The 17,943-nt window shown below is 44.6% G+C and overlaps 1 protein-coding gene across 12 annotated transcripts in view; it reads left to right on the top strand.

Moving 5' to 3' along the window:
• The window catches only part of CALD1 (caldesmon 1), a 248,389-nt gene that overhangs the window by 117,607 nt on the left and 112,839 nt on the right, over window positions 1–17,943 (top strand). For 8 of the 12 annotated variants that reach the window (XM_048827942.2, XM_048828005.2, XM_048828013.2 and 5 more), the window contains exon 3: window positions 11,193–11,309. In XM_048827942.2, the coding sequence (XP_048683899.1) occupies window positions 11,239–11,309 (71 nt within the window). In that variant the 5' untranslated portion in view covers window positions 11,193–11,238. Of the gene's footprint in view, window positions 1–10,359; window positions 10,592–11,192; window positions 11,310–17,943 lie in introns of those variants that run through there. The other 4 variants (XM_048827950.2, XM_075122181.1, XM_048827974.2 and 1 more) reach the window with 3 other exon arrangements.

Below are 17,943 nucleotides of genomic sequence, written 5' to 3'. Positions count from 1 at the left end.
GAATTAGTTCTTCTTGCCAGTATGCCCTCTTCTGGTGGCACCTCATCACTGTCACTCCTGCTCTGGGACACACATCACTCCCAGGACCACGGCATCCTCTTCAGTGACACAGGCCTCTGGCTGTGCCGCTCTGTACTCCCCGCTTCCAGGGGAACATTGCAGTCCCTTAGTCTAACCACTTCCTCAGTGGGGAGTGTGTGTGGGGAAACTCAGGCCCATCCACTACTCCAGATCCCAACCCAGGGACCCTATAGATGGCTGCTGCTTGTGTCGCCCCTTCTGAGTCCTCCATAGATCTCCCTGGTCCACTTTCCTACGGCCCCAGCACCCTCTTTCCCCTTGCCTCAGCCTGCAGATCTCAGCAGCCTGCCAAGAGCTGCCTTTAGCGCCTCAGGTCTCTGCCTACAGCACTGCTCTGTCCAGGGTGCTTGCTGCCTTCAGCTTGCAAGGCAGTAAGTCCTCCTCCAGGTCCAGGGAGTGACTGAAGCTGTTCCGTGCTGCAGCTCTTCTTATATGGGCCTGCCCAGCCCTGGTTGGTTGCTCCTATAAGCCCTTCTGTGATTGGCTGACTCCTGTGCAAGCCTCCCTAGGGCTCTATTAACCCCTGAGAGCCCAGTGTGGGGCAGGCACCCCGTCATAGGCCATCATAAAGATAAATGCCATTTGCAAAATTCAGATCTGTGTCTGGATTTCAAACAACCTCAGTATTCACAGATGTTAGAATCTGAGGTTCTGGTCTGACCCCCCTCTCTGCTCCTGCACCTTCCTTCTCCACTTCCCATCTTCCTTCCTCAAGCCTCTCCCAGTCAGATTTTCCCCAATTCAATCCTTCTGTTCCCGTGACCTGCCGACACCATCTCCCCAACACGTCATAGGATTTTAAGGATATCGGCTGAAGGAGTATCTCTCAAACTGGACATTATTAACTCTGTTGGGCAAGCTGCCTTATTGAAATCTTGAGAGCTCTGGAGTTCCCATGGGTCAGAAGACCCCAGAGCACACATTCACTCCTACTCCAACATGCAACCCTTACCATGGGTACCCTAAAATGCATGAGATTTGAAGGCAGAATTCAGCAGTGATTGACAGATATGCTGTAATGAAAGATGAGTGACTAATTTTCAAGAAAAAGTACCTGACAAATTTAAACTTTTTTTTGATTCATGGCTGCAAAGAGATTGAAATTTCCTCAGATTTGCTTTGTATTCGGCACATGTATACATAAACTCGACAGACTGATTGCAAACAGTTTGCTGCATGTGGTCAATACTCGGTATTCTGAATCTGAGCTGTGTTGGTCAATTGATAACATAAGTCACATGCTTCTGTTTCTTATTCTTAATTGGGTAAACCTAACACTTGTAATCATGAAGAAGTGCTTGAAGACTCTCAGGGAGAATTACAGTTTAGTGAAAGGTAGCAGATAATGAAAGATATGGACATGTTTTGGAAATGTTAAACTTTTCCTTTCTGGACCACACAGGCCTTGTCCAAGACACAATTCCTAGAAAACTTAAGCAGCTGTAAGATTTATTGGCTTGATGCATAGTTTAAATTTTATTTTCCCATGTAACATTCACACAAAGTAACTACATATGTCTGTGCACTCTTAGTGAGTAGCTGTGTAGAGGATGATGGTCAGAGCCTCACCTGTGTTGTTTAACTGAATCTTGGCCAGAACTCTGGTGAGGGGTTTTGGGAACGCTGCTCCCCCTGCTGCTTTAAGCAATGAGCAGTGCTGTACAAAATACGCCAGGCATGTTCTATGTACTGAATTATAATGTTCCAACCATGGCCACAAAGTGTTTGCCTGTGCATGTGTCGTCCTGTTTGGGAAAAGGTACAGTCAGATCCTTGTCATGCTTGGTTAATTGCGTCTCTGCAGGAGCTCTCTTGAGGAGTTTTGGAAACACTGTTGTCCTGCTTCTTCAAGCAGTGTGCCATGCTTTATATAACATGACAAGTATAGTGCACTTCTGGGCTGTTATTTTCTGCCATCAACATAGCCTACTTTACAGGCTTCCTCACCGCTCCTGGGTTCTCTGGTGACTCTGTCACTGCAGAAGCTGTCATTCCTTGCCTTCACATGACATACTGGGACATACGTAGATCATGACACACATTATTAAAAGTGACTAATGATTTTGGGTGCCTCGGTTTCTGGGAAAGAGGCCTGATTTTTCATAGGGAGAGTAGGCATCACATGCTGAAATTCAGATGCCTTTAAGGTATCTTAAGTAGGGCACCTGAAAATAGACACACCAAAATCATGTTTGAAAATTTAGATCCACGTACCACAGTTCAAGGTAGGTTCACGTGTGCCTGCAATATACTCTACTTTCCTCCCTAATTATATCCCCATATTCTGAGTGAGTGATTGGCCTCCAGGACCCAGCTGCAAATCAAAAAGGAATGGGAGACTCCCTGGAGACTAATATCTTTGCTTGGCAAGAACAAAATGGGCTTAATTTACTACAGTTAGGAGCATTTGAAAATTGTGAACTGAGCATGCACAGTAGAAAATGCCATTAAGTCTACATGGGAAGACCCATCCTTTGTGGGCTTCCATAGACTTCCATGAAGTTCCATCGTGGATTAATTTGACTCCAGGTGCACACTTTATGTGATATACACTGCACATGTGTTCATCTAGCTAAGTGTACAGCTGGCTGAAATGCACCCTGGTTTGTTCAAGGAATGTACAAGTGCAGTATGCAAAGCCATCAGCAATTGGTAGTTCTATCAGCTGAATTTTTGGGGTTCAAATTGGTTAAAAACTCTTTGGGCAGAGCTGGTGGTGAAATTAACAAAATATATGTTGAAGGAAATGTATTAATTCATCTTTGTGGGTTAAATTCAAGGTAGTAAGAACCCTCAATTCTCAATAGAGTTTAGGGGATTCAACATAATGGCGAATTGGGCTCTACAGTTGTTGTATATCTTAACAGGAAAAAAAGGCTTAAATGCAAAAATTAAGCCACAGTAAGCTGTCTGCAGAGGACCTATGTATTATTTTCTATTTTTTTTTTTTTTTTTACAGTTACACATATAGCTTAATAGATTTGTGCTGTAAAATGGATTCCGGAAATCATGCAGCGTTTGCACTATGGCTGAGTTAATGTTGCTGTTGGAACTTCACCTTTTGCATTTCCTGACTTTTTGTTGTTTTAACTGTCACCTTAATGTTGTATTAATGCAGGATTTGAGAGATGAAGAGAAGGAACATGAACTGAGTGGGGAAAAAATGTGGATAAAACCCACTCACTCACAAATAACTTTGTAGTTTAGATATATTGTTAAAACATGGCGAGCAAATTTAGCATGTGTGTCAGTGAAAGACCAACAACACTTCCATGAATTGGGTTCTGTGTGGTCAATTGCTCTGCATGTTTCCATCCTGAGCTGCAGCAGTCACTACTAACTGCAGTTCTGGGCCCTCAATGAGCTCTGCTAATGCACGTCTGTCCATCAGTTCCTCCTGCTGGTCGTAAAATCATAGAAATGTAATGCCGGAAGGGACCTCGAGAGGTCATCTGGTTCATTTCCAAGTAAACCTAGACCATCCCTGAGTTTGAACCTATGGCTCCAGACATAGGCATTGACTCCATGGGTACTCCAGGGCTGAAGCACCCACAGAAAAAAAATAGTGGGTGCTTAGCACCCACCGGCAGTGCCGGGATCAGTGCCTCCCCCCCACCCCCCAGCACCTCCCACCCACTGGCAGTCCCACCGATCAGCTCCTTTCCCTTCCCTCCAGTACCTTCCGCCCGCGGCGGCCCCACCAATCAGCTCCTCCCTCTCCCTCCCAGCGCCTCCCACCTGCCGGCAGCCCTGCTGATCCCCTCCTCCCCCTCCCTCCCAGCACCTCTTGCCTGCCACAGATCAGCTGTTCAGCGGCGTGTAGGTGGCGTTGGGGGTTGGAGGAGGAGCGAGAGTGGGGCGCGCTCAGGGAAGGGGGCAGAATGGGGTGGGGTGAGGCGAGAGGAGGTGAGGGCTTGAGGAAAGAGGTGGGGTGGGGCCTGGGGCAAAGCGGGGGTCGAGCACCCCCTGACAACTTAGAAAGACAGCGCCTCTGCCTCCAGAAGATGTGAAGTCAAAGTTTCATTATTTCATTTCAACTATTTCATAATATTTCATACTTTGACATTAAAGCTATAAGTAAACTTAGCTTGTTTTCCCCCTCTCCATTGACTTCAAAGACCCTTCTTTGGAGTTGAATAGGAGTAAATGTGGTCAGAATTTGGTAGACTCTTGAGGATGGCATAGTAAGATTGTGCTGCATACATGCAGCTTTTCCTAAGCTTAACTAGCCACACTGTTTGTTTATAAATCCATCTTTTAGTGCTCTCTTTTACACCTTGATTCTGCTCCAGTTAAAACCAATGGCAAAACTGCCATCGACTTCAGCGATGCAGGATTGGCCCTTACCCTAGAGAAAATGCTTTCTCGATCCTCCATGTAGGGCCTGATTCTGTGAGCTGCTGATTGTTTTCTGCTCTGTGGTTTCCCTGGGAGTTGAAGCTGGTCAACACTTTCCCAGAGGCAGCCCCAGTGACTTGTGGGATCAGACTGTGAATTTGCAGCAAAGCCTCCAGTAAGGTAGAGTTAGTGTTGGCATTCTTTAGTTCAGTGCATGGTACAGGTATTCCAGTAATTGGTCTAACATAATATAGATGGATGGCTTTGTGGGGAAAATACAGGCAATTTTTCTGTTTTACATTAAGCCAAAAATTACTAGCGAAAGGGGAGCAATGAAGCTAATTTGTTGACAGACAGGATTCCCTTCCCATCCCTTGAAAGCTTGGAGACAATAAATATAAAGAGGCGCTCATTTGGGGCTGAGTGTGCACAGTGCTGAGCACTTCCTATAAACTGCTGTGTATCTTTAAATCCCTTTGATTTCAGGGCACTCTGCAGCTAGCAGGCTCAGTCATATATTCAACAGCTGAAATAGCCTTTACTTATGATTAAATGGGAACTAAGGGGATTCCAATTTCCAGTGCTTTCTTCTTTCAGCACTGAATGCCAAAGATTCCTTCAAAAACAACACTGACAATGGGAGGAAACTTAACTGACATGGCATTTCTGGTTCCAACAAAGTGTATTGAAAGAATGGGAGAAATTCTGCCTTTAGAAGTGTATGTACAACTCTCAGTGGCTTTGCAGGTGTGTATCTGAGGTAAAATAGCGTGTAGCAAGGCCAGCTTCTTAAACCCTGTGCAAGTGCAGTGACATCTTGTGGTAGATGCTACTGCAGAATTTGGCCTTTTGGGTGAAATCCAGACACTGTTGAAGTACGTGGGAGGTTTGCCAGAGACTTCAATGGGACCAGGATTTCATCCCTGGTCTTTATGTTAGGAACTATTTCAGTTTTGTCTGATCTTTGGGGACAACAAATTTGGAATATTTCTGAGGACGCTCAAAGGAGAGGGTCATAGGTCACTCCTTCTGACATGAGAACTGGTGTCTCTGCCAGCAGCCTCCAGCTATGCTGCTTCGTCTGTCTGCTAATGGGAAACTATCATTAAATGTCACCACAAGCACATTTGGGTCCGGTACATGCAAATCCAAACGTTAAAAGAAAATTCTGGTTTTCCTTGGACGGAGTTCCCCCCCAAGCCAATGGTTCACCAGGCTGACACCATTAGGCCATGTCAGTTTCAGAGCCAAGGGTACACAAGGGGTGATGTGGCCAGCATCACGTCTGACTACCTTTGACTGTCCTAACCCGATGGAGCAGGTAGCTATTTTAAAGCTGAGTGAACGGGAGGGCGGCGGCCTTTCAGCATGAGATTGATCCAGACGCGACCTCATGACTTTCGGAACTGTAGTTGAGTGCTTTACCCACTCAGCTACCACAATGTTAACACCTAGTCATGCACCTTTGTCTGCCTTGGACAGATAGATAAATATTTATCTAATAGGCAGAGTCTGCCAGGCCCTAATGTGGGTGTGCAGTGAAGAAGGGAGGAAGTAAGGAACCTCCCTCTCCTTGCATGGATCACTAAAGAGCAAGGCAAAATTGTCATTCCTGTACACAGAGAATCCCTAGAGAATGGAGAGGGATGGAGAGTGTGTGGATCAGTGATTTCAGGTGGGTTTGTACTCAGCACTGTTAAGTTGTGACTCCGTTGCCGCTACCCATTCAACCGCGGCTACACTATATGCGGTTTATGCTCATGGTAACTCGGTGAGAGCAAGTGCAAGGATGTGTACACAAGCAGGGGAATCACACCCATTGTTCACAGTGTAGATGTAACCGCAGAGTGCAGATGGAAGTAAAACCAATGGAGAGCAGAAGGCAATCTCCTTAATTTGATTTTATTAAGCTAAATATTGACTGTTGTTGTTTAGGTAGTTTGCTTCTGATGAATGTGTTTTAAGAAGCACAGTCAGATGAAACTAGGGATGGGCTAAATTAAAACAAAACTGTATGTTCACATGACCTAATGTGTTGGTTTTGCCTTGAGTCCCAAATGAGCTATTCTGTTTGGGAAGGAGCAAAGCTGCTTGGTTTTGTTTTGTTTTTTTTAAAAGGTACAAAAGTTCAGTATCTTCAGTCAACACGAACAGTTGGCCAAGTTTTACAGTAAGGCCTGCAGATGTGGTCACGTGAAAGTAACTTTGGAGATGAATTCTTAGACCCTGTTTAAAGGTCAGTTTTAGTCTTGGTAATGTAATATTGCTAGCTGCTCCTAGTGTCTCAAAGTACAGTAGATGCTTAAATGGGATGTGACATTTGGACAAATTCAGCTCTGGAGTAACACCTTTTGACTTCAATGGGAGTTGTGCCCACTTATAACAGATCTGAATTGGGTCCAATGACATATAGTTTAAAAGAAAAAAAAAACAACAATATTTCCAAACATTTTCTGACAGATTTTCATAGAAAACAGATTTTATTTGTTGAAGATAGACTAAGGAACTCTAATTCGCCCAGATATTACTCTAGAATACTTGTTATAGCTGCATTTCATGGGTGCCAGTTTAAACAAGATGTAGTTGAATAAAGAGACTTGCTCATTCTTCCACTTTTCAGCTGCAGAAGGAGACTTGAAAGGGCTCTGCTCTCCTACCCTGGGTGGTACTTGTGATCCCATAGATGCCAGATCACGTGCACAAGTAAAGCAAGGCACTCTATACTTACAGAGGGCAGGATGTACTGTAAGGTACTGTACTGGAAAGAACCCCCTGCATTCTTAGGGTTGTCAACTCTGAAGCTATTCTGGGAGTTTTTTTTTTCCCCCAACATGACATAATGTCATTTTCTTAAAAAATCCTATTAAAATCTGGATTGCTTTCAATAGTCACCGGGAAATCAATGCTGATTCTGGGAGACTTCAGGCAATCCTGGAGGGTTGGCAACCCTATGCATTCTAGGTCAGGGCTATGGAAAACTGAAGGAGAGGCAGATGAGCCATGATGTTTTATTTAGTTCTGTGTAGACATTTGGCCTGGTAGGATGGAATCTACAAAACTGCTAATAATTTTGATGAATGTGATAAATTCTGGTAGCCTCTGCCATGGACCCAGAGGCACAGGGGAGCCTTGTGCATTCTCACAGGATGTCAGCATGGGTATGGTGTTACCACCTCAGTATGAGTGGAAAGTCAGCGAACCAGCTAGTGCACTCGTGATGCTCTGTGGGCTCAGGTTCTTATCATGCTGGTGAAGGGCACACTTCCCCTTGCAGACCTCCAGGATAGGACAGACAGAATGGCTCGGGCCATGTTTGCTCAGCCATTTGCGCTCTGATCCATAAATCTCCAGTGCCAGAATTTCTTCCTTTTTATTGTTTATATTACAGTAACACCTAGAGGCCACAACTGAGATCAAGGTCCCGTTGTTCTAGGCCCTGTACAAACATATAGTGAAAGACAGTCCCTGCTCTGAAGGGTTTCAATCCAAACAGACAAGAGGTGTAAAGGGAAACAGGCAAGAAGAGTGAAAGGGACTTGTCCAGCGTCCCACAGTATCTGTATCAGAGCCAGGAATAGGACTCAGATTTCCTCTGTTCAAGTTCACTGGACCATACTAACACTCAAATCAGTGTCCTTAAGAACAGAACAGCAATACTGGGTCAGAACAATGGTCCATCTAGCTCAGTATCCTGTCTTCTGACAGCGGCCAGTACCAGGTGCTCCAGAGGAAATGAACAGAACAGGTAATCATCAAGTGATCCATCCCTGCTGCCCAGTCCCACCTTCTGGCAAGCAGAGGCTAGGGACACTTCTTTTATTTATGTTATTTCAGTTCTCCTGGAAACATCAGCCCCAACAGTGAGAACTCGCTCTTTACAGCATTCTTGCCCCTCAGTAATCAGGGTGCAGGAGATTGAGGCCGGAAATTGGGTTTCTCATTTCTTTTATAATCTCCTTTCTGCTCTAGTCCCTTTATGCTGTTCTATCAGTATAAAGGGTCCATAAAAGTGGACCCTAGGAAATAACCCTGCATAAATGGGGTCCCCCGGCAGTGTAGAATAAGGAGAATGACACTATGCTGCATCCCCATTGCTGCCCCTGTCATTGGAGGAATGTCAGGTGGAAGAAGGAAGGGCACATGGCTGGAGTGTACTGCATTCTGACTCTCTAGGCTAGCTGAGCAAGTGGGTAAACTTGGCTTAAAAACCACAGTGGCGTAGCAATACCTTGGAGCTGGACACCCTTCCTGTCTTTCAAATCCAGGAAGCCTCCTACATTGACCTTCTTACAGACAATGGGCCAGATTCACTGCTAGGAGTAAACCAGCAAAAGAGCTTTGGCTTCAGTGGATTTGTGGTCATTTGCACCAGTGGTAATCACACCTTGCCATCTGCCCAGACATTATCAGACTGAAGGTTTCTGTATGCATTACAGAGTCTAAGGACAAAGGATCACCAGATCATCTAGTACACAAGAGCGAGTGATCTAGCACTAAGTAAGTTGCTGACAATTCACCAGTGGGTGCAAGCTTTCAGGCTGTCTGCCTTGAAGATCACTGAAAGGAAATTTGCAATTGTTTCATTGTACCGAGAGAAAGCGGAACAGCATGCCTTGGCATTGTGCCGTCACCAGCGGTGGCAGCCTGAGAGTACTTTGCAATAAGTAAAAAGAAAAGGAGTACTTGTGGCACCTCAGAGACTAACAAATTTATTTGAGCATAAGCTTTTGTGAGCTACAGCTCACTTCATCGGATGCATTCAGTGGAAGCAGTATTTTCCTTAGTCTCTGAGGTGCCACAAGTCCTCCTTTTTCTTTTTGCAAATACAGACTAACACGGCTGCTACTCTGAAACCTTTGCAATAAGTAGTAATTCTATATTAGGGAACATGCTCTGGCTCTGTTTCGTGGCTCCAATAGGTTGAAAATGATGCATAAGAACAGCGTCACTGTTGCTTTCTAAGAGCTAATTCAGTACAATGGAAAGGTGATTGACAGCCATAGAGACTTAAGGAGTTTATTCATTCACAGCAATGCAAGTTTCCCCCTCCTCACTGCCCAGATATTAAGGCCCTGATCCAGCAAAGTACTTAGTATGTGCTTAACTTAAAGCACATAAGTAGTCGCAGTGAAGTCAATGCTGAAGCACGTGCTTAAAGCCAAGCATGTACTTAAGTGTTTTGCTGAATTGGGGCTATGGTAGAGATGAGAGAAAGTAAGAAATATTTTTTTCATATTGTCCCCAGGCATTTGCCAGAAAGAAATTTTCTTTTTTCATGAAATTTGCAAGAAATGGTTAGTTTCACATAAAGTATATGATCTTCAAAAGCGTCTGGTCAAGTATCTTCACTGGATCCAGTCCTCTTTTGGGATTCTGTGCTGGAAGTCTAATCAGAACTTGCTAAAAATGCATTCAGAAAAGCTATATTTCTATTGTAAAGGTCAAAACTGTGCCAATAATCCTGTTCTGTGGTGAGCGCCCTTTCAAAAAACAGACCCCCCCCCGCCCCAAAAAAATCCCACTCCTACCCCAAGCTGAGTTTTTACCCCCAAAATGGAGATGTGCTAGAGATTCCCTGAGGTCCACTAAAGACTTCACTATTGTTGTTGATTTGATACGGAAGATGCTCAGATACTGCAGAGGTAAAGCTTTAAGGCAGAATAAACAGATTTTTTTTAAAAAAACCCCCTTCAAATAATTAATGAATGCAGCTTCTCTTTGTCTCTTTTTTAAATTGTAAGCAGTTAGTCTCCGTTGAAAGGCAGCTATTATCTGAACTCTTTCTTTTCGCAGTGTAAGTGGCTGTTCTTGTACTAAAGAGCTGGAAAATGTTTTTAAGGGAGGGAAAAAAAAAAACCCCTCTGAGTGCAGAGTCTAGGCTAGGATTCCAGAGGAAGTTGAGGCCTCCAGCTCTACACAGGAAGCAATCTTAGAGCAGGCCTTAAATGCCAGATTCCAGGCAGAGTTTAACTAACCACTGACAGCTCTGTAAACAAAGCAGGGACAAAAAGAGAACAGCTTTCCCTTTTCTGGTAGTCATTTTTTGGTTTGGGGGCTGCAGGGGAATTCTGTAATACTCGGCTTGATGGGATATAAACGAAGGCTGAAAAGGCTTTGTATATGAAGAATTATACAGGGGAAATATTTCATGGACTAAATTATCAAGAAGAAGGTAGGGCATTGTTAAAATGCATGGATTAAACTACAAAAAAGTTGCTTTTGGTTCTTTAAGAAGGATTTGTACACAACTCGTCTCCTTCTGGGTGGTATTTAAAAGCTCTGGCTTCTATTCTTTTTCTCTCTCTCCCTTTTTTGAGGGGGAAAGGAGGGGGACTGTCAGCCTTTCCAGAACATCTCGTTATCTGTGCAGCTAGAAGAAAATGAGAAATCTGTTGTGTAGCAGTTTATTGCTTCCAATAAAATTTGAAGTTAACAATTACAGTCCTGCTGAATTCTTGCTATTGTTTCTAGAAGAGGACCTGTGGCATTACAAATAGCTAGTCTGTGGCTAGCAGATATATACAGTATTTAGGTTAATGCATGTTGATTTAATTTTAACTTGGAAAATAAACTCAGGAATGGGCTGTGTTTATCCTACTAGGCATTTCATTAAGCCTGTTTATCTCCACAATACTGAGGAATTTTATTGCTAGAAAAAGAAAATAGTATCAGTGGAGTTTAAAAAGCAAAAAAAACCACCCCTGAATTATCTCAGTTGATTAAATGCATCCAATCGTATTCAATGTCCCTTCTAACTCATTGACCTTTCTCAGTTTAGATTCTGATCTGTTTGGAGTTTCGAAAGCTTGAACACGCACCATGGATGACTTTGAACGCCGCAGAGAACTCAGGAGGCAAAAGCGTGAGGAAATGCGCCTTGAAGCGGAGAGGTGAGGTGTTACATTGGAAAACAGAGCCAGTGGTTTGATTTGTGTTAGTAGTGGCTTTGAGGCTTTCTGTATCTAAATATCCAAAGTGTGGTGCAGTTTTACTGAACAACTTTGCTATCAATATGTTTTAAAAAAATGGCAATGGGTAATGTTTCTGGGGAGACGCCGAAAGTCAGTGGGAGTTGGGTGCCTAACTTTCTTAGGCTTTTTTGAAAATCCCAGCCTTGTGTGTTGAGGAAGAGTGTAAGTACTGAAGGTGGAGTAGGGTGATGTGAAATCATTTACAGGTACAATAGAAAGGAACCTGTCAAGCTGACAATGGTCAGATGTCATGCGTCTGACTGCTTGCTAGTCATAGAAATCAGATTGAGGTGGTGGTTACAGAGATAGAGCTCAAATTATAGCGTGTTGAAGGAAAGCAGAGTGGAAATAAAACCCTTTGAGTACTTAATATGGGAATACTTACCCTTAGACTATTTACTACTCCATATGTGAACTGTATGCTAAAATAGCTACACTACTAGTACATTAAATTTATGATTTGTTTGCAACTGTTTGATATAGATTATAGAGGCAAAATTCTGCTCCTAGTTACTCCAGATTGACATTGGTATAAATAAGAGTAGAATGTGGCCCTAAATGTGAATGTTGTTAGCTAAAATGCAGTGACAAGACTTTATTAAATGAACAGCTTGAAAATATTGGGACTAATTCTCCTCTAATTCACACCCATTTTATACCAGTGCAACTCCATTGATGTTAGTGGAGTTACTCCTGTTTTACACCAGCATAAGAGGGGAAGGAATCAGGCCCCTTATATTAAAAAAAAACAAAACAAAAACAAATTTCCTTCTTTGTTACAATGATTACATTATTTCAAAACATATAATTTACCCATTTCTCTTTCTTTCTCTTTCTTTCTCATCTGGATACTGAAAACAGTATAGTCAGTTTCACTTTTGTTTCTAGTCTTTTTCATGTCCAGGTTCTCATGTACTAGCACAATGCTGCAGTATTTGAGTTTCAAACACTGCAGAGGTATATTTATTTCTTTTTACTAAGCAGTTTTATATGGAAACATAAAAAAAAGTCCAGGGGGTATAATATAAAATACATATTTTTTTATATCTGCCTTGAACATTTTTAATATGGTCTTGCCCATTCAGGCAGGACTTTTCAAATACATTGCGGAAAGGACATCACATGGATGGACACAGGTGCCTTTTAATTTATATTTGTTTTAGAAGCAAAGCACTATCCTATAGAACTGTGTATGTAATGGTTCAGATCAGGGTGGAAAACTGATTCTTTGGCTTTGGGAAACAGGAAAGTCAATTGCAGATAAATAAAGCCAATGAAAGCATGGTGGCCGATGTGAAATGAGATGGTAGCTTCCACATTTCAAAAGCCACCATCACAATTGTCAAGTTGGTTAGCAAGCTTAACAAAGAGGCTGTAAACTGAATGGGTCATGGAGAATGAGCTACCTTCTAGTGTTCCCTCCAGGTCTGTGTTGATGCATTTGGTTGGACAGTTTGAGAGAAACTTGCATGGCCAGTTCCAGTGCTGGACCATTCCTCTTGGTAAATAGGGTCTTCTGTCTCCAGAGCTGTTGGGCTCTCACCACAAAGTAAATTTGCAAAGAAATACACGAATTGAATAAAATGCTTGTTGTGGTTGCTGACAGGGATATAGGTGCCAGTCACATTCACTGATTGGCAGAGGCCTGGTGTTTACGTGAGGACACAGTAATGTTCAGATTTATCCCATGCCGGAGGTTTGACCCAATGATCATTTGCAATGAATGTACATTTATTTCATGTAGATCCAGTTTATCAGATATAACAGCTTGGTTTTTGCTTTGTTGTTGTTGTTGTTGTTGTTTGAAAGGAAAGAGAGAGACTCTAGAGGGTGACTGTTAGCAATCTGCTCTCCCCACCCATAACCCCAACTTCCTTGAAGAATTTTGGATAGTGTAGGCAAGGAGGCATATCCTGTCTGATGGAGATCTGTGTTTTGGATTTCCCCTGGAGGGCATTCAAAACACTGTGGGACAAATCACATCCCTACTGAGTTCCCCAGTGGAGCTGACTGGACTACAATAACCCAGCTTGACTTTGTGGATGCAGAGTGCAGTTGGAATCCTGCTGGGGGCTTCCTTCATCAGAGGCTGCCTGGTAGCCACTGTCTGGAACCCTCACAGTCAATCCTTTAAAAACATTGGCAGCAGGTGGGGGGAGGGTGTGTGTCACTGCAGAGTGTGGGCCTTTGCAGATAAGACCAGGGAGCTCCTCATCATGTGCAGAGACTCATGAACTCCATGGAGACAAAGGCAGGTCTGTGCAATGACCTACCAATATGCTTCAAAGCTCTCTAAACCCCAGCCTCACTGGATGGTAGTTCGGCCACCCAGGGTGAATATATGTCTTCTTGGGCAATCAGGAGTTCAGAGGAATGAAGGGAATACCCTTAAAAATCCCAAGACAGCTTTACAAATCATGAGATCTATGATTCACTTTCTATTTTTGGAGACTTTAGGGCTCACAACTTCAGATATTTTCTCTGCAACCACAAGGGCTAGAAACATACTTTTTGAAAATGAAAGCCGAGATTCTCAAGTCATTACCTGACTCCAGGAGCTGGAGAGTTGGCAACACTGTTACTCAGCCCCATTGAAATCATGACTTAAGGACTGCAGGACGAGGGCAATTATCAGCGACTAGTCACATTTCATATTAAACCTTTCTGTGAATTATGTTTTAATTTTTGTGATTTGATTTTATTTATTAAAATTTTTAATTTTTGTTTTATTTTTAAAGCAGTCCTGTAACATCTCTATCTGTTTCTCTCTCCTCTATGTCAGGAAAAAATTAGACCTCAAAGGCCCACGTAAACATTCAGACACGGAAATATTTCTGTTATTCCCTTATTTTAAAAGAGATTTTTTTCCATGACATGAATTTAGTACTCGTGAAAAGTGCCAAACTGATGGAACTAAAATGTTCTGTTTGTTCTGAGAACTGGCACCTGGTGAGCCGTGCCTTCACATTTCCCCACACTGGCCTGTCACTGTGATTTAGATGTAAGCTGAGGAAACTATCTCTAGGTCACTGGCTCTCAAACTTTCCAGACTATTGTATCCCTTTCAGGAGTATGATCTGACTTGTGTACCCCCACTTGACACCTCACTTAAAAACTACTTGCTTACAAAATCAGACATAAAACACAAAAGTGTCACAGCATACTGTTACTGAAAAATTGCTTACTTTCTCATTTTTACCATATAATTATAAATCAATTGGAATATAAATATAGTACTTACATTTCAGTGTATAATATATAGAGCAGTATAACAGAGTCATTGTCTGTATGAAATTTTATTTGGTATTGACTTTGCTCCTGATTTTTATGCAGCCTGTTGTAAAACTAGACAAATATGTAGATGAGTTGATGTACCCCCTGGTAGATCTCTGTGGACCCCCAGGTGTACACATACCCCTGGTTGAAAAGCACTGCTCTAGGGTGTGCCATGTAATGCCCATTGAATAGGCAGGTTAATACACACCTGCCTCCTACAAGGTTTCTTGCACCTTCCGCCAGTGGCGTTGGAACACTTTTATAGTGGGGGTGCTGAAAGCCAGCTAACCAAACTGTAACGCAGTGGTCCCCAAACTTTTTACCTCATCCCTCCTTTACCCCTATCCGTGCCCCCCTGCCCTCCAAGAGCTGGGGCCGGGAGTGGGGCCGCGGCTCAGGAGCAGGAGACATGGACGGGGTAAGGAGGTCAAGGCTGGGGCCTAGGGTTTCCAGGCATCCGGTTTTCGACAGGAATGCCCAGTCGAAAAGAAATCCTGGGAGCTCTGGTCAGGACCACTGACCAGGCTGTTAAAAGTCCGGTGAGCAGTGCAGCAGGGCTAAGGCAGGCTCTCTGCCTGCCCTGGCTCTGCATGGCTCCCCAGAAGCAGCCAGCATGTCCCTGCAGCCCCTAAGTTCAGGGGCAGCCATGGGTCTCCACACGCTGCCCCAGCCCCGCAGCTCCGATTGACCAGGAACCACAGCCAATGGGAGCTGCAGGGGTGGTGCCTGCAGATAGGGGCAGTGTGCAGAGAACCCTGCCCGTCCCTGCACGTAGGGGCTGCAGAGGCATGTCACCGCTTTCATGGAGCCACCTGAGGTCAATCCTGCCCAGAGCCCCTACTCCTCACTCCCTCCTACACCCCAACCCCCTGCCCCAGCCCAGAGCCCCCCCATACTCCGAACCCCTCGACTCTACCTACCAGCTTGGAGCCCCCTCCTGCACCCTAAACCCCTCATCTCCAGCCCCACCCAGAGCCCACAGCCCCATCTGGAGTCCTCACCCCTTTCCCCATCCCAACCCTCTGCCCCAATCCAGTGAAAGTGTGCGAGGGTGGGGGAGAGTGAGTAACAGAGGGAGGGGAGATGGAGTGAATGTGGGTGGGGCCTTGGGGAAGGGGCGGGGCAAGGGTGTTCAGTTTTCTGCAGTCAGAAAGTTGGCAACCCTACTGGGGCCACAACTGGGGGCAGGTGCAGGGCTGGCAGCCAGGTTCCTGGGCATGGGGGGCTGGCAGCTGGGACCCAAAGCATGGGGGGGGGCAAGGAGTGGAGCCCTGGGCGCGGGGCCAGCAGCCAGGATCCCGCATGCGGGACCAGGAGTGGAGCCCCAGATAAGGGCTAGGGGTGCTGCAGCACCGCACACACACCTAGTTCCTGCGCCTATGCCTTCCTCTGAAACATCTGGTACTGACGTCTGTCCCAGACAGGATGCAGGAACAGATGTATCACTAGTCTAGCAGTTCCTATGAATATTTGGCTTATGTAATGGGCATGTTTGTTAACTGAGCCTAATTATAAGCAGATTCATTGTGATATGGACAGCTATCCACATGGACACTGTGAATCGGACTGAGACCACCATGTTTCATACAGGCCACCAAAGGGCTGTGATGACATTCAGACAATACCCAAGCCTGCTTGCTTCAAACAAGTGACCTGGAGGTGAAAGTATCCATAGCCCATCACAGAGCTTGTGAATCAACCCATTTCAGTGCCTCTTTTGTTGTCCGTAAAACAGTGTGGAGGTGGCAGGTTGTCTGTGTGTTTGCAGCCTGACTCTCTAATTTAGTTTGAAGCACTTTTCATGGGGCAAATCCTGCCCCAGCTGCTTTTTTGGGATGAAGGAGACATGGGGAGCTTCTTTCCCTCAGCATGGTCCTGGTGCTCAAGAGAGTGCAAGGGCTAGGGCATGGCCTGCTTACCATGTCTGCTAAGGCACAACAGGTCCAATGCTCCTGACCTTTAATGTGTCTATTGTGATATGCAGCATGAGCTAGTTAGGGGGTTCACACAGCTCCATTTCTAAGGTGTGGCCAGCAACATACGGTGTACCCCAGCCTTCTATCACTTTGAGCTATCTTGGTCTGTGTTGGCAAACTGGCTCCAGTGAGAACCTCACATCTGATTTCAACCCCAACTAGAGCCGGTCCAGTAGTAGGGGCAGACACTAGGCCTACGGTTTCTTAGAAATGTGCTTAAAAAAAATTTGTGACTGGCTCAGTTACAGCATCTAGCTCTGACATTTGGGATACACATACTCAGAGTTGACCCTAGGAAACCTGCCTTCCCTTTTAAAGAGCAACAGCCTGATTCTCCATTGGCCTGCACCTTGTGTGCAAAGGGAGGGGGAAGGGGGTATAAAATGCTGAATTGATACAGCCTTCTCATGCCAGTGTTGGCACACAGGACGGAAACTGATCTCTTCCATCCTTTTCTGTCATTAACTGCTGCTTCCATCTGCATGATGGTGCTGAGATCGACTGTTCTGCCTTCTCTGCTATGGGTTCTTCTTAAGGTTTCTCTTGGGCACCCTCGTTTCCCCATTCCAGTTGGTTTCCACTTGACAGCTTCAAGTGGGAGTCCATGTGTTGGCATCCAGAGTACATGTCCCAGATATGTCCAGCACTTCTGTCTGATTCTGGTGGAAAGGAGCTGCTGGTTGGTGACTTCTTGGATCTCTTTGTTGGTGATAAAATCTCTGCATCCAATGCCCAGAATCTTTCGTAGATCTTTTTTTCAATCACTCCCAAATCCAAATGCTAGTATTTTACATTCACTTTACACTATCATTGTGATCTGGTGGCATTTTACAACCACCTTGCCCTTGTGTAAATGACTGCACAGGTACAGGGCCACAGAGAAGCAGATCCCATGCATGTGGTAGATGTGATGTGCTATATCTCTGTATCCAGCAATGCTTTGTGAAACAGAATGGAGGCTGTATCCTGCCCCTAAAGGTTCACGGGAGTTCAGTGCATGGATTGATGGTAGGATAAGGCCCCAGGGGCTTGATCCAAAGCCTGTCAAAGTCAGTGGGAATCTTTCCATTGACTTCACTGGGCTTTGGATTAAGCCCTGAATGAGTTACGTGAACTAGACGATTTATGAAACCGTATTAATGGCAGTCTTGGAGGAGCAGGAAGGTCTCACTCTTCCTTCCCAGCCGCAGGGTACATCTTGTCCTGCAATAGTAGGGATAGCGACAAAAATAGGCTACAGGAGTACATGATAGAAAAATCACATTTATTTAATATCTGAAACACAGTAGACCGAATTCCTC

This window comes from Caretta caretta, chromosome 1 (genome assembly GCF_965140235.1).
Source record: "Caretta caretta isolate rCarCar2 chromosome 1, rCarCar1.hap1, whole genome shotgun sequence".
Lineage (NCBI taxonomy): Eukaryota > Metazoa > Chordata > Testudines > Cheloniidae > Caretta > Caretta caretta.
The sequence above is the reverse complement of the archived record's forward strand: the minus strand, read 5'-3'. Positions and strand labels throughout refer to the sequence as shown.